This window comes from Homalodisca vitripennis, chromosome 3 (genome assembly GCF_021130785.1).
Source record: "Homalodisca vitripennis isolate AUS2020 chromosome 3, UT_GWSS_2.1, whole genome shotgun sequence".
Classification (NCBI taxonomy): Eukaryota; Metazoa; Arthropoda; class Insecta; order Hemiptera; family Cicadellidae; genus Homalodisca; species Homalodisca vitripennis.
In genome coordinates, this window is record NC_060209.1 from 153,630,497 (window position 1) to 153,646,925 (window position 16,429).

Sequence of the window (16,429 nt, forward strand, 5' to 3'; positions counted from 1 at the left end):
TTATCCAGCGTTGACTTCTTCCATCCTTGGCCTTTCCTTTTTCGGGTTAGGACAATGCCTTGCCTGATTGGCCCCTGGGACAGAGGATGTACCAATCCCTTACATTCCAAAATGTTCTACATTCTATTTTATCTTTAAAATGTTCCTTCTTTTACTAACCCTATAAACTTATTAGGACACAAAAGAAACATGCATGTTTGTAACTAACATCAGAATATTTTTGTCAACAATTTTGTTTAGACACCTTAACTCACAGTTACCACACCAAATGCAGTTTTTTTTTTAATGAACGACAACCACAAAACAATTGACCTTCGAAGCCTCATGGATAAAATTCAGGCTGCCAAATAGTTGGCTAATGAAAAAACTAAACAGAACGTTGATAATTTTAGGTTAATTTATATCAATGTTTACGTGAACAAATTAATATTTATTTTTCATTAATCTACATGTGAATTTATTGTGGCTAATAGTCCAGATACCTGCAATTGATTGTTTTTCAGCTGTTTTGATTATTATGTCTAATAGTACCTATTATATACATTTTCTTATCGTCATACTCTCTACTAGTGTAATATCATTTGTAGATTGTGTAAGTATACTGGCTAATAATGTATTAAGAAAGTTAATTTTTATTATTTGCCGAAACAAAGATTTCGTGGTCTTATTTATTTTCAAATTTCCACAGAAATATAAATTATATTATTGAATTCTTAATTATTAATTAATAATAATCCTCTAAAATAATGCAGTATAATAAGCGGCCACCACCCCAATTGAATCATTGATATGTCGAACCAAATTACGTTTCGAATTATAGCATTAGTTCAGCTGTTTCTACCTATCTAATAAAGTGGACTAATAATTTAGTATTAAAAAACTATTTAGGTAATCTATTTATTAAATGTAACAAAACAAAATAACATTTATAAAGTTACTTTTTACTATTTTGAAGGATAAACATATCTGATAGCTTGTAACACAAATATCACATGCATATCATCATTATTGTAATTGCAGCCCTTCTAAAATACTGTAAAAATGACTACTTTGTTTGAATTAACTTTGAACAATATTTAGGCTATTGGTAAGTGTGAAATTAATGGCCGGAGTGGCAAAAGACAAGTTTGTTTTGCGTCAGTAACATATTGCTATTAACAGGTAGGGTACGATAAGCGGACCCGGTTTTTTATATCGAAGAATGTAATCATCGATACCTAATACTTGCATCTCAAATCCTAGACTATCATTCGATATAAAAGTATCTATTGTCCTGAATAACAATCATATGTTTTAAATTAAAATATGAATTTAATATTTACATTGATCAAACAAACTATTATAACAAAAAATAGGAAAACTGAACACGATCATATATGCTCCTCTTACAGTTACAATTGTTTCTTTCCCGCAATCTTGGGTTTGTCGGTACGAGTCCAACATGTTGAAGCCACGAAAAACATGTCTTATTATCTTTCAAAGCAATGTCGTCTAATTTTCTAAAAATTGACTGCCATTTTTAATAATCAAATATTACTTATGTAAAATTGAAATATTACCTTACGTGTTTTATTTGAAAGTGTTTACAGCTGTTAATATAGATTATTTAAGTTAATTGTTCAAAATAATTAATCATTAACGATTTATTATATCGATAGTTATGATTAAGTAATATCGGGTACTTTGGGATTATACCGACCACACCAGTATAAAGAACACAAAAATATAAATTTATAGAAACAAAGATGATAGAACAAAAAAAACAACTTTTTAATTACAAACTTACAAGCATTTCCAGGTATTGTTGTCGCTGTTATCTTATCTTTTTCGAGAATCCCGATTACGGCAGGCTGCGCGGCATCACATGATTATTTAAGTTTTTTGCACGGTACATAATTGCCTTTCCATTACAATACAATTTATATTTCTGATCAGCCCCTCTAGAATTTGGTATTTTACTGATAGGTACTATCTCGAGGGATGCTTTTCTTTCGTTGACATCAGCGTGGGGCAACACTAAAGGTGCTGCTGAAGCCCGCGCTGATGGCCGGAGGCACTCGCATTTTGGGTGGCGGAGTGTGATCAAGAATAAAAACAAATTTTGAGTGATTTTTTCAATAAAGAGTTTAGTTTTTGTTTGGTAATATTTGTTTTTGTTGAATTTTGTGTTTGGAGAAATGTAGGGGTAAAACACGGAAGTACAACAAAGCGACGCACCAGCAGAACGGGCGGCGAGACTCTGCAATCACGTTATCTACTAGACCGCTCGACTTTGACCTCTGTCTGAGGATGGGGAGGGGTTTGCGATAAGACAATTCCTGTTTTATATTTACGAAATATTGTTCTACGCTAATCTAGTAATCAGTAAAAGCAAAATGTGAAATAACGATTCATGTCTGGGTGTGGTCAGTATAATCCCAAAGTACCTAATATCGTTTGCCAATTTCGATATAAAAGCCGGGTCCGCTTATCGTACCCTACCCCTATTAACTATTGATGTGTTAAATTCATTGTATTTTTAGTTGGTTTTGTTATATTATTTCGTGTCTGAAGTTTATTTTTGACAATGGAAGGATTATGAAGGAATAATCCTGTTTCCTTCATTTCATGTCTCTTTTCAAATTGTAAATATAATTTATATAGCCTTTAAGGAGACTTTAATAAGAGGCCTACACTCGTTATTCGATTGCTATTATTGAACAATTTGATATATTATCCAACTTCGATGTATTTAAAAATCGTACACAATAAGAGTTATAATAAATTACTGTAACAAGAAGAATCTTGTACATTACAATTTTAAATACACAAATTTTGCAATATCATTACAAAATAACAAAATTAACTATGGCCTAGACTTAGATATCAAAAAAAACCTTACAATATTTATAAATTGACCAGCTTGATATCAATAAGTAACTGCTTTTGTGAAAAGGAGGAAACAATTCTCCCCATGTGTTACCAGGAGCCAAACCTACATGTTGAAACTACTTAAACAAATCTCGTCACTTGTGAGAAATATCTTACACATTTTCCTCATATTCATCGCCATTTTCAAAGTCTCAAAATATTAGTTACTTCTTGTTGTGTATTGTTTACATTAAAATTACTATAACTAATCATTTGAAATCATATGATAAGTTAAATAAATTTTAATATCGAATTATCCTTCAGATATGATGGGCCCATGAGTATAACACTGTATCACTCCACCACTGCTGACCCAGAGCCCAAGTGGACAGAGAGGGGACTCATCACCATCCAGAATGTGGTCACTGGAGACATGTCTGTTAGTCAGAAGCTGGTAACTATATTTTGTGTTTCTAGTTTGACAGTGAGTATGATGAGCCGGTGAGTATAACACTGTACCACTCCACCACTGCTGACCCAGAGCTCAAGTGGACAGAGAGGGGACTCATCACCATCCAGAATGTGGTCACTGGAGACATGTCTGTTAGCCAGAAGCTAGTAACTATATTTTGTGATTCTAGTTTGACAGTGAGTATGATGGGCCGGTGAGTATAACACTGTACCACTCCACCACTGCTGACCCAGAGCCCAAGTGGACAGAGAGGGGACTCATCACCATCCAGAATGTGGTCACTGGAGACATGTCTGTTAGTCAGAAGCTAGTAAATATATTTTGTGTTTCTAGTTTGACAGTGAGTATGATGGGCCGGTGAGTATAATACTGTACCACTCCACCACTGCTGACCCAGAGCCCAAGTGGACAGAGAGGGGACTCATCACCATCCAGAATGTGGTCACTGGAGACATGTCTGTTAGCCAGAAACCAGTCATCGCTTCTGTAGCCTCCGAGTTGCAGGTACCCTATACAGTTTTACAAAAGAAGAGAATAAAAAAAAATGTATTCAGCCATCAAGATAAAATTGCACTCACGTGTACTGGCTTGTCAATAACATTAATCCTTTTTAGGGCCAACCGTGCGATTTATTGCCAGTTGGAACCTACGTGAGAAGAATCAGCCGTACGATCTATCACCGGTCGTAACTTACGCGAAAAAGACGAGCTGTGTGATCTATCGCCAGCAGACTTTTATATCATTTATCGCAATATATATATATATATATATATAAAATATTTTCTATGATTCAACAAGTCACAACAATATTATTTTTATACTCTATATGATCTTTTTACTTGATTATTTCATCTGAAAGTTAGTCTCATATTCATACAGGTATGTTTTCATCTTTGTTTTCAAAGTAAGCTAACAAGTCACAACAATATTATTTTTATACTCTATATGATCTTTTTACTTGATTATTTCATCTGAAAGTTAGTCTCATATTCATGCAGGTATGTTTTCATCTTTGTTTTCAAAGTAAGCTTAGAATGGTTTTGTCTTTAATCATGATAAGAAATTCGTTTTAGCTAATATACCTAATTGGATTATGTATGTATTTACAGATTTGAAATAGTAGAACTTTTACATTTGATACATTTATACACAATAACATGTAAAAATAATATATAACATTTCCCATGCATAAAATATTTTAAAATTAAATTGTTTTTTATGATCAAACTTAAATTTTCACATAAAATTGTTTTTTGCACACACACACACACACACACACACACACACACACACACACACACACACACACACACACACACACACACACACACACACACACAAAATATTTTATCAACCTAAGTATATATTTTTCAGCTGATTATATTATATTATAACACCTAATACCAGAGCTTTTCTGATTGAAAAAAAATGAAGGTTAAATCTGATTGGGTACCAATTTACAATATCGTGACCATGGAAAGGTATGTTCAAATTTTTTTCCTGAAAACATTTTTCCTGAAACAATAGTGAAAAAAAAATTCGTCGGCAACGAAAATCAAAGGAGTTACGATTTTTTGAAATTCTCTGAAAACTCTGTTTTTGACAGTACCTCTGGCAACACTATCCATATTTGACAGTCTCAAATAGAGAAGGGACGCCATTTTGAACTATTTTGTTCCTCCGTGTCTATTCTTAACCTCCTTATTTGACAGATTGGTATTACTCCGCGGCTCTCTCTAATAAAGAAGGGATGCCATTGTGAACTAGTTCAGTAGTGGTAATGGCACACCTTTGTGTGTCGGATGTTCGTTATCTTACGTGGAAGCGATTCGTAAAGACGAGTATGGAGTTTTGCAATTTTATGTAAACCACGGGGCTTACAACCGGACTAGGCGTTGTGGTAATAGGAAGTGTGGCAACGAACTCGTTGTTAACGAATTTGAGGACTTCTTTTTTTGGTGTGGAAAGTACTACACGCCTGCACCGAAACGAAAGAAAATTAAGTGCCGGTTTACTGCCAGTGCGAAAAAGGGGACTTTCTTTGCAAACGCCCATTTACCATTGGCGGACATTTTTTATGTTGTTGCGTCAATATTGTGTCTAGTGCCGCCGCGACAAGATTACCTCGAAAAGAACTTTAATATTAGTTCTAAAACAGCTGTTGACTGGTATTTGTTTTGTCGCGAAGTATTTGTTGACCATGTGGCCAATAATGATGTAACTTTAGGTGGAGTTGGCCACATTGTGGAAATTGACGAGGCCAAATTTGGTAAACGGAAATATAATAGAGGAAGACTTATTGAAGGGCTGTGGGTGTTTGGTGGTATAGACCGTACCACACATGAAACATTTTTAGTGCCGTTAGAGAAAAGGGACAAGGAAACTCTCTTAAAGATCATAAAAGAAAAAATTGTACCGGGAAGTACAATTATTAGTGATTGTTGGCGTGCGTACGACTGCTTAGAGGACGAGGGGTTTGTGCATGAGACAGTCAACCACTCAAAGGAGTTTGTGGACCCACGCACTCACGCCCACACAAATACCATCGAGCGGACGTGGAGAAGTGTAAAAAATAAAATTCCGCGTTACGGCAGGAAAAAACTCATTTTGTGGGGTATTTGGGTGAATACCTTTTTAAGGCGAAATACCCAAACCTCAATGAGCGGATCCACCATTTCTGGGTTGCGGCTGCAAAACTGTACCCACCTGAACATTAAGGTAAGTGATAAGTTACTTAAATGATAGTGACTAGTATGTTAATCCTGTCAACGATGCCTGCCCGCTGCGCAGTGCTGCGCACTGCTTGCTCTTTTAGATAAAAAATTAACTCGAGCTTGCAAAAGTCGAATCCCAGATCACGTGATGCCCCTGCTCCTTAACGCAATAATGCCCGAAAGGCATCAATATAATACAATAATATTCTTTCCCCCCAGTTTATATGCACCTGTGATAATAATACTAGGCTATAAATGCCCAACCCATGAAAAAAAAGTCCATTTTCCATGGTCACGGTATTGTAAATAAATACCTCTGATTGTTCTTTAAGACCAAAGAGAACCATAATTGTTTTGTCATTATTTTAAACCGAATCATTCGCAGACAGTTTGAATAAACTTTTGAGTCAATTTAGAATTCTCTAAAGCCATACTGCAGTTGTTTTGCCTGTTGATGATAGTAATGTTGTCAGCATACAGAACAACCTCAGTTGAAACACTTTTTACAATCTCATTTGCCATAATCTAAAAGAGTAGGGATCCCAAAAACGATCCATGCAGTACACATCATATAACTTCCAAACTACTACATTGGCTATTGTTCCATACTGATAAACTGTAACATACTCATATATATATATATATATATATATATATATATATATATATATATATATATATAATTCACTTATAATATATATATACATTTACAAACTTTGAAATTCTGACAAGACAACACCTCAAATCTTATAGAATTTGAGTTTCTCACAAACATTTATTGCAGCTAAGTCCTTGCCCTTGTACCAGTGTAGAATCTCCTCAACTAGCAAATCAAAGTTTGAATTATTGAGAGTCCTTTTCAAAAGCCATACTGAGAACTTGTTATTAAATGTTGGATTAAAGAAAACATTAATATTTACCTAAGAATTGCTAGTATGCTCTTTGTAGCTTGTTTGGTGTTTCGTCTTGGTGACCAATAGAGAGGCCAAGTAGACAGAAGGATCATTGTTTTGTGCTAATTGATATTTTGGTGGCTTCACAAAGGAGTTTTAGGCAGTGGTCTTCCACCACTGACCATTAAAACTCAGAATCAAACACAGCAAGTCACCTCCAACAAAACCTATCCCTCCAAATTGAATTTCTCTTAAATCTATATATATAAAAATGAATGTTTGTATGTTTGTCCTTTATGGAATCGTGAACTATTGGACCGATCATGATGAAAATTTGTACGTATATGTATTTTTCCACGGAGAAGGTTTATAAGCTATGCCCATCCCCTTTCCCGATTCAGGATTCCGCCCCACTGGTTACAGAAATACCCATAAGAAATGCATTGCAGCAAACATATGTTAACGTCTTTTCAAATTTTTAATCAGCTGTTCTTTGTAAACATATATTACACTTATAGTTTTAAAGCATAGAGTAAGCTTAAGAGAAACGACAAATTTTGTTTAAACTGTTTTTGCAATCACTGTTAAACATAGACTTTACTATCCAGATAATACAATTCAAATTTGACGTAAAAATTCACCTTTAACTGCAATATTTATTTAATATAAACCATGCTCATGCTTGATCAGAAAGAGTAATGCAGATATCATAATTACTATCTTACGTTGGCTACAAATATAAAGCATGTTATAAAATCAACCTTAGTTGTTTTTTTTTGACAGAAGTATGGTTCTCAAAACTCCGTGTGTACATATTCTCTCGATCGAGACAACAAAGCAAGCTCAATCGTGGCATCGGAGATATAACTAATTTAATCTAAAATTTATTATAGTAAAAAAAAAATTTACTAAGTAATATAAGGACTTCGGTTCTTAAGATTTGCGTGCGAAGCCGTGGGTAACAGCTAGATAGATGCAGGAATATGGTACATACCTTCATAATACGCCCAAGAGGCTCACGATGGAACGACTATCAATTATCTCAGCAATGTTTAGAATGTGATAGAAAAAGAATAAGTGAATATAGTGTACTGTTTTCAACGGGAAATTGCGTGCGAAGCCGCGGGCAACTTTTGCAAAAAATTATTGAAATGCGCAGCAAAGCGCGCCGGGCCCGCTAGTAATCAATAAAAATAATAAATAATAATAAACAACATGTTAGAACACACCAAATCTATAAATATGTACAGAACCATGTATACACTAGGTTGCAACACTTAACAAATAATATAAGCACTTTGTAGATATTGCAAGTGTGTCAGTTTCTGTTATAAACTATTGTATTGTAATCATTAAAAAGTGAATAATCTCACGCTGTTTAGAGGCCCTCCTATTTAGAGTTTGTTGTAATGTAGAGTTTTAAGATCTGAAATGTTTTTCATCACAATAATTGTTTACCATGTCAATTCAGTAAACATATTTGGTTACAATAGTTTATAATTAAAAAAATTGCTTTTCAGTCGCTTTCGAAGAAGGATGGGATCTACAGAATAAAATCTGTTGTAAGAACTAAAACTGGGAAAGAGATATCATTTCTCTCGTTTGTTAAAGCTGTAAGTATTATTTTTAGTAAGAATTTCTTATAATTATTACTAGTATTGTAAAGTGAAGTTATAATTTAGTGGTTTGGAAGTGGTAATGCATAAGTGCATGACTATAACAAATTAATCAATATTTTACTTAGTTTGTAAAACAGTACACACTGTATAAGTATAAAAAAAAAAACAAATATACATACTTCCTTAACCCTTTGGATACCACCCAAAAATAAAACTTACTAGCTCAAATAACCAGGCTTGTTTTAGGCATTTTGCATAGTTTTCACTACTATGATTGTAAACCTGTAATGCTTATAGCTAGAATGATAATTTTGTTGTTGATTTATTGCTCATGATATCCTCTTTCATGCCATTTAAGTACATAATTGTTGTAAACTTTTATACAATTTTGATTTTAACTGTAGGATATAAAACTAAAATGTATACAAAATAAATATTTTTAGTTGACTATGAGAAAACATGTTTTTAATTATTTAACATCATATGTGATTTTGTTATTTGCCTATATTATTTTCAAAATTGGGTGCAAAATCTGAATTTTTGGAGGATATATATGTAAATATGTAATATATGTTAAGGAAAAAAGAAGAAACTTTTTATACTTACTTTGTATGTTTTTATATAAAACTACAATATTTGAAAATTATAAAAATTACCTACTTACCAACATTAATACTTCTTTTTAATTTTTACCTGTTAGTATGTAAGCTTTAAATTTTGTTTTCATAAAAAGGTTGTGTTTCTATTATTGTTTGCTACAGAATAATTAGGCTTATGTAGAAAAACGTTTCAGGCTTTCATTCAAATTTTGCACACAATAGACAATAGACAATAGACAATATACTTTAATGACATATTCTTTGAGAACAGTACATCGAGTCAGTGGTCATTAGATTCATAAAAATAAACATGTTTAAATTGTCACAAAATTCCTTTTCTGTATAGTAGGGGTTGTCTTGTAGCCATAGATTTAGCTTTCTCTTGAGTGTCTTGACTGGTTCTTCTTTGAGATGGTCTGGTAGGCGGTTGAAATATGCTGCTCCCTTGTATGAGGGTTTCCTTCCAAACAGGCTGAGATGGTGAGTTGGTAGTGTGAAGTCTGCAGCATGACGAGTATTGTGCTGGTGCATGTCTCTATGCCTGAGCTGTGCTGTATTAACAGCATGTAGAATCACTTCTTGAATGTGAAGTGATACTACTGTGAGGATCTTTAGCTCTTTAAAAGCGTCTCGACAGCTTTCTCGTGGGGCGATATTTGCAAGGCATCTGATTGCTCTTTTTTGTTGTACCAGAATCCTCTCTAGATTGGTGTTACTTGTGCCTCCCCAGGTTGCAATACCATACCTCATATGTGATTCAAATAAGGCAAAGTATGCTGTTTTTGCTGCTTCCAAGCCACTTATTTGTTTTAGTCTCCTAATGACATAAGTGCATGATGAGAGCTTTTTGCAGAGGCCGCCTATGTGCGCTGTCCAGGACAGGGAAGAATCTATTGTTATTCCAAGGTACTTTGTGCTGTTTTTTGACTCTATATCTGGTAGTGTTATGTTAGTGTTGTTTTTGTTTCTGGTAGTAAAGGTTAGCTAGACTGTTTTCTTTTCATTAAGAACCAGTTCGTTTGTTGTGCAGTACTGTTTGGTAATGTTGAGGGCGGTGTTGGTGTTTTCTGGTGAGTGTTTCAAGTGATCTATGTGCCAGTGTGATGGCTGTATCGTCGGCGTACATTACTGTATGGCAGGAGTCTTGTAGCCAGCTTGGGAGGTCATTTGTCAATAGAAGGTACAGTATGGGGCCCAGGACAGAGCCTTGCGGAACTCCTCTATGTTACACTGATGAGTTCTGATTTCATCTTCTGTTTGATGTTGTTATTTGTGTACTGTATCTCGACAAGCTGCCTCCTGTCATGTAAGTAGCTGTGAAACCATTTTTCCGTTGTCCCTGTCACACCTAGAGCTCTTAATTTGGAAAGTAGTCTGTTATGATTGAGACAGTCAAAAGCCTTGCTAAAGTCTAGGAATAGGCTTGTTACTTTGTTTCCCTCTTCTAGTTCGTCAATTATATGTTCTGTGAATTGTATCAGGGCAGTGGTTGTTGACCTTCCTTTTAGGAATGCACACATCATAAAATACACAATTGTATCACCACTTGAACATAACCGAACAAACAAACATGTTACTAGACATAAACAAGTGTCATGATTAACTAGAACAGATCAAGTAATGGGTAATTACAGAACAGAAACGGAACAAGTTACATGCAGTCAAAACGTTGTCAGAAATATGATAAGTTAGGTTATTTATACCTTCTTTTCGTACTGAGCATATATTAGTTAAAGAGATTGTTATATTTAGGTACAATGTTTAATAAGTAACAAAAATGTACTATATTGTATTAAAAAATATTTTATTGGTTTTATCCATCGGTCAGTACTGATACTACCATTAATAGAAACTGGTGTCTGTTGTCCTGTTGACTGATTTTATTTACTGTTCAATGAGATGTTTGTGTATCAATAATCATGTTTTGATTTGCTTGTTTACTCTACAACCTCAGTTAAATAAATAAAAACAATAAAATAACATAAAATATTTTATGTATGATATTATTTTTGCACTCTCTACATCTGTTTACATGACCAGTGCCTCCTAGTGGAATCGTATTTGTCAGACTCTGTGACGGTGAGTGTAGACTACGCAGGCACAGTGATAGCTGTTACTCTCTCCCCAACCATCTCAGTCTGTGAGGGCCATCCAGTCAACACTGCTGACCTACGCAACTTCAACACAGTCCTTCAGTTCCGACACATGGAGCAGGGACCGATGTCAGTACACAACTTTTAATCACTTATAATTTTCTTAAGGCATTTGTATAGTTATTGTACTTCAAAAAGTATCTTCTCAATGTTGCCATAATATCATCAATAGGAATTTAGATCAATACCAGATCTCATTAGAGTGTAGAATACCACTATTACAGTATTTTACAAGATTTCAAAATGTATTGTATGCTACGTTAACATAAGTATAACAGACAAAATTCAATTTTTTTGTAGTAAAATTTCTAAACTGATATTCCAGTTTAAATTTAATTTGATATTATTAAGTGGTAATCCATTCCAACTAAACCAATGGATTTAATGCTGGTATTGTTTCCAGAATATTTATTATCTTCTAAAAGTTGGTATACATTTCTGATAATTATTGATTGTAATCTACATACCAGTACATGATTTATTGAAAGAAATTTAAAACAAAATCGGACCCAAACTGAATTTATGGGTACTTCTTTTTCATTTCCCCCAGGGGCTTATAATCTCTATGAGTACATGGATGGTGACCATGGGGTTACCTGAGCTTAGTCTGTCATTACTTCAACTTACTTGCAACATGTTTCTTCTATGGGATATACATTTTACTTCCTTTCCAAAAGTAATCCCACTCTTCTTTCTATCTATAGCCAAACTTGGCTACTGTCTTGTATTTCCGACTCTGGAACTCTCCAGTAGTTTTTTCCTCCCTTTCCCTGTTTTTTAGCCTGTTCCAGTAAATGACACGCTAGGAGTCCTATCTAGTGCCGGTGAGAACTGATGTGAGCTTGTCTCTGCCTTGGTAAACAATGAAAACCGGGTCCTGGGAACTGAGGTAAGCCCACCTCACAAGCTAGGGTTTGGGAGACACTCTAGGGCATGATTCGTTCCTGGTTAATCAGCTCTTAACACGATGGGCTGGTAAAACTTCTATGGTAAATCACCCCCACATTATTAGGACAAGTGAACTAATTAATTTTAGCCAGGAATCAGAGAAATATCAATAAAAAAAACACCAACTCTATGACTCAAAAAAATGAAATGGAAGCTAAACAAAGAAAATTCCATAATCCGTGCATGGATTTCTCTAGACTACTCACAACAGAGAGTCCAACACTAAGACACGTATTCAACTAGGACACACGCTACTGACTCACAGCTACCTTATGAGCCAACATGTCCAGCCGATCTGCGACACTGCTGTTATAGTGTAGCATGTGCTTGTCGATTGTCCTTGGTAGTTGGAGCACAGGTGCAATGCGAATCTGCCAGCTGCGTTGAACAATATTCTGTATGAGAATGAATCTGTGAAAGGGGTTCTCCTCTTGTTTCTTAACGAGACCTCACTAGTAAATATTCTTTAATCTATAACCTTGTTATTATTGAATTTAAATTAATTAATTTGTTGTTAATCGTTATCTAGTTTTTAGTTTTCTATTATTGATTTAATTTTTCGAGTTAGCCCCTTTACAGTCAATTCAATATAGAAAAATAATAATGAAAAAAATTGTAGCTTCAATTTTTTGTTGTAAAGTTTAGTTTACATGCTTGGTAGTTTACATTTATACAGGAATCTAACACATTTGTATAGGAATCTAACACTAACAAAAAACACATATAGACGTCAGTTGACTAAGGGCGTTGATAACCCAAGTTTTTTTTGTCAACAAATCTTTTTTCGTGTAATTGTTCCAAATTTTTTTTTATGTTGTTATTGGGAAGATTAGTTTTTTTATTTCTCTCTGGTACGAATTAAACCAGTTTAACTTTACAGATGAAATTGTCCTTCTTGATTGATGGTATAAATATTGTTAATGACTGCTTTTGTGAAACATATCACTCCTTTCAAAACAATCTTTTTCATTAAAAAATATTTTAAGTATGGCAGCTCAAATGTATTGTTAGATATAAACTTATTTAAAATTATTATTTTTTCTTATAGGCCTGACACAGCCGCATACATCCAGAAACTGGAGAGGGAACGAGAAGCAAGAGAACGAGGAGATGTCAAAGACAATCGCTCATTTCTGGCAAAATATGTAAGCTCAGCAATTTATTTTATTATTACTACCAAGTAACAAATATTCTGTACCCAGCAGAGATCACTTTTGGCTGGTTTATACTTTCCAGTTGAACCCACCTCAGGGTCCCCCCGACCGTGAAACCGGGAATAAGCCATGAATTTCGTTGACCGTGGATAAACCCTAAATAAGCGAATTAATGTACAAACTGAAAATCTCTACAACGCGATTAAATGAATTGACATGCATCATGCCGTGACTCTTTCGTAAGGCCTGGTTCATATGTTAGCGAGAATCACGCCAGTCTAATCGTGAGGACTGGCGGCGATCAGTCTTGGGGCTATTTATTAATGTACCAGATAAAATAGAGCAGTTTCTCAAAGCGAGCGCGAGCTGGCCGACTGCTGCGTGCAGGAGCGACGATCTTAAACAACTGCCACTACTAATAGATCGCAGTTGACAGCGGTGTTTTGCACTCCCGGAGATGTAGTAGTATTTGGGAGAGCATTGAACGGTTTACACTGGCTACTAGTTGTCACAGTCGATCAGCTAACCTCATGCTAATTTTTCTCGAATATGGATCTCAGTGGATTCGGTTTCCATAGATACTCAATTACGTATAAACATTCATCTACTTTTTGTACACTATAATGTAGATATTTTACCATTTTTTATTTGCAATTTTACACATGATATCTGTGGACTAACCACTAAATCAAAACTTCTATTTATTTTTATTTGATTGCTTTCGTCACTTATAATAAGATTGATCACCTTAGAAAAATATACCCATACTTATGAGTAATTGTTTTACTTGATAATTTATTATTGTTATTTATTTAACAATTATAGTACTTTATAAGTAGTTTTTCTCACCAGTGTTAGTACTTTTACCAACATGAGTTCCAGGCCACTGCACGCACTCGTAGCACGTTTTGGCACTAGATACTGAAATCGGTCACTCCGTGTAAAAATCACAATCTTTTTCTATTTTTATTTGTAATGTTTATAAAAACTATTGGCCCTGAAATTATTATTTTTATACCGTAAAAACTGTGAAAGAGCCATGAATTTGATGATTAAAATCGGGTAGGAATCTTGTACCACTGGGCACAGCAAAAACCGATGTGTCGCTTAAATCTGGGCGACCTTACGGATGTCCAGGAGTGGCTTATCACCAACAACAAATGTCGAAATTCTGGGGTGCAAGGGCAAGGGTAGTTAAAAGTCTAGTCTACTGTGGGAGATAACTGTTGGAGTTTGGTGGGGTCTGTTCCCTAACTATCAGAGGTTCAACAAGGGTATGCCAACCCCTGCCTACTTTGACTAGAGAGGCAGGTTCAGAGCTGACATCCCCTTCTTTCGGGGAGACATGACTTTCAGATTAGTGCCCTAATTCTTCCTCATAGATCTCAAAAGGAGGCGGCCCCTATACCCTAACCTTACCCATCCTGAATATCCTGTCACTCCGGAAGCAGCGCTAAGGTTCTTATAGGTCTAAGTGCAATTTGTAAGCTTCTTGTCCTAAGAGAACAAACAAAAAACAAATATTCTGAAAACGTGTATACTCTTGTGTTGATGGTTTTATAATGTGTTTACACTAATTAAGAATATGATATTGTAGTATTTGAGACATGACGTATTGTGTTCCAGTGGATATACATTGTGCCAGTGGTGATATTCGCAGTACTATCTGGAGCCAGTACTCCAGAGGCAGGAGGGGGCCGATAGCCACAGTCACAACATTACTGCTCTAGTCAGGTCATCCGAATATACTTTTGCACTGTTTTAAGTGGATTTATGTAAGACTTTCAATGTAAGTTACTTGTTATTAAAATGTAATGTATCAAATATTGTGTTATGCTATATTTGTAAATACCAAATTACACTTTCCTCACTTCTTGGACAAAAATTCGTATAAACTAAAACATTTGAGGACGATATATATTTTCAGATTTTTCATGCCAAAGAGACTGTCAAGTTTTCACTAATACTACAATGGTTATTTAGAAAATTGTACCTTCTAAACTAATAAAAATATTCAATCAAATTTTCAAAAATTATTTGGATGAATCCTGGAAGAATAAAAAGAATAAATATTTTGCTTTGTGCTGAATGCAAATTTTATTGACCTACAAAACTTTTTATTCATTAACTTATTTCACACATTAGAAAAATATATAAATATAATAGAAAAATTTAAACAGCCCTAATTGCATGATATATATATATAATATATTATATATATATATATATATTATATATATATATATAATTTTTTACAATAAATATTGAATCACAAAAAGTACTTGCTCCGCCGGGACTCGAACCAGGATCTCTCTAAAAAAAAACACACTATTCACACAGTACATTTTTAGGAAAGTATGTGCTCTCTCACTTGCCAGGTGAATGTGCTACCATTACACCACAGAGCCCTTACTTTTTACGATTCAATTATTTTGTATTTGGCCATATCTGTCACATATGCGTTTAAATTACCAAACTAACATATGATCAGAAGACCAAATACCTGTCAAATGACTTTTATTTACATTAATTAAATTTGTATAAATGGCAATAGCTGAATTTAATTTTTTCAATAAACATTGAATCACAAAAAGTACTTGCTCCGTCGGGACTAGTAACTAGTTAAACTAGTTGTTACTATAATAATTATTTCAATAATTTATATGAAGTTACTGTATGTGCATAACTTTTATAAAAAATTGGCTTAAATATAAGAAGTAATAATCATGAAAAAAGTTTTAAATTTAAAATCGATAACAAAAATATCAACATAGGCATCAATTAGCTGTGTGTCTTTGTTCAAATGTATTTAAGCCATTTTGAATCATATCATGATTAAACATAAAAAACAAATAAAAAAAAACATAATCGGAATAAAAAAATGAAGTGAAAATCTTTATTTTGTTTAGGCATATAGCAATCGACTTGGTCATCATTTTGTGTTTGTTGTGATTCTGGATCTGGCCTTCCGGCTTGTGCTCCCTCTACCCTTTCGGTGGTTGCTCTCCATTATGGCATCCTCTTCAG

General features: G+C 34.3%; 1 protein-coding gene across 3 annotated transcripts; it reads left to right on the plus strand.

Annotated features, from left to right (window-relative positions):
- The first annotated feature begins 342 nt into the window (after positions 1–342).
- LOC124357673 (ER membrane protein complex subunit 10-like) lies at positions 343–15,226 on the plus strand. 3 transcript variants are annotated; one of them, XM_046809656.1, is made up of 7 exons: positions 343–592; positions 3,492–3,611; positions 3,776–3,826; positions 8,450–8,542; positions 11,188–11,369; positions 13,297–13,393; positions 15,029–15,226. In XM_046809656.1, the coding sequence occupies exons 1-7, from the start codon at positions 518–520 to the stop codon at positions 15,104–15,106; spliced, it is 696 nt and encodes a 231-aa protein (XP_046665612.1). In that variant the 5' UTR covers positions 343–517; the 3' UTR covers positions 15,107–15,226. The 3 variants fall into 3 exon arrangements, with proteins under 3 accessions (XP_046665612.1, XP_046665611.1, XP_046665613.1); XM_046809655.1 differs by lacking the exon at positions 3,492–3,611 and having other exon boundaries at positions 344–592; positions 3,656–3,826; XM_046809657.1 differs by lacking the exons at positions 343–592; positions 3,492–3,611 and adding an exon at positions 3,175–3,283.
- The last annotated feature ends 1,203 nt before the right edge of the window (positions 15,227–16,429 follow it).

Excerpts from the sequence above, each read along its gene's own strand:
- LOC124357673 (XM_046809656.1), top strand. The coding sequence starts at position 518 with ATGTCTAATAGTACCTATTATATACATTTTCTTATCGTCATACTCTCT. Across the intron at positions 3,827-8,449 it reads CTGTAGCCTCCGAGTTGCAG|TCGCTTTCGAAGAAGGATGG; the intron begins GTACCCTATACA and ends ATTGCTTTTCAG. Across the intron at positions 8,543-11,187 it reads TTCTCTCGTTTGTTAAAGCT|TGCCTCCTAGTGGAATCGTA; the intron begins GTAAGTATTATT and ends TTACATGACCAG.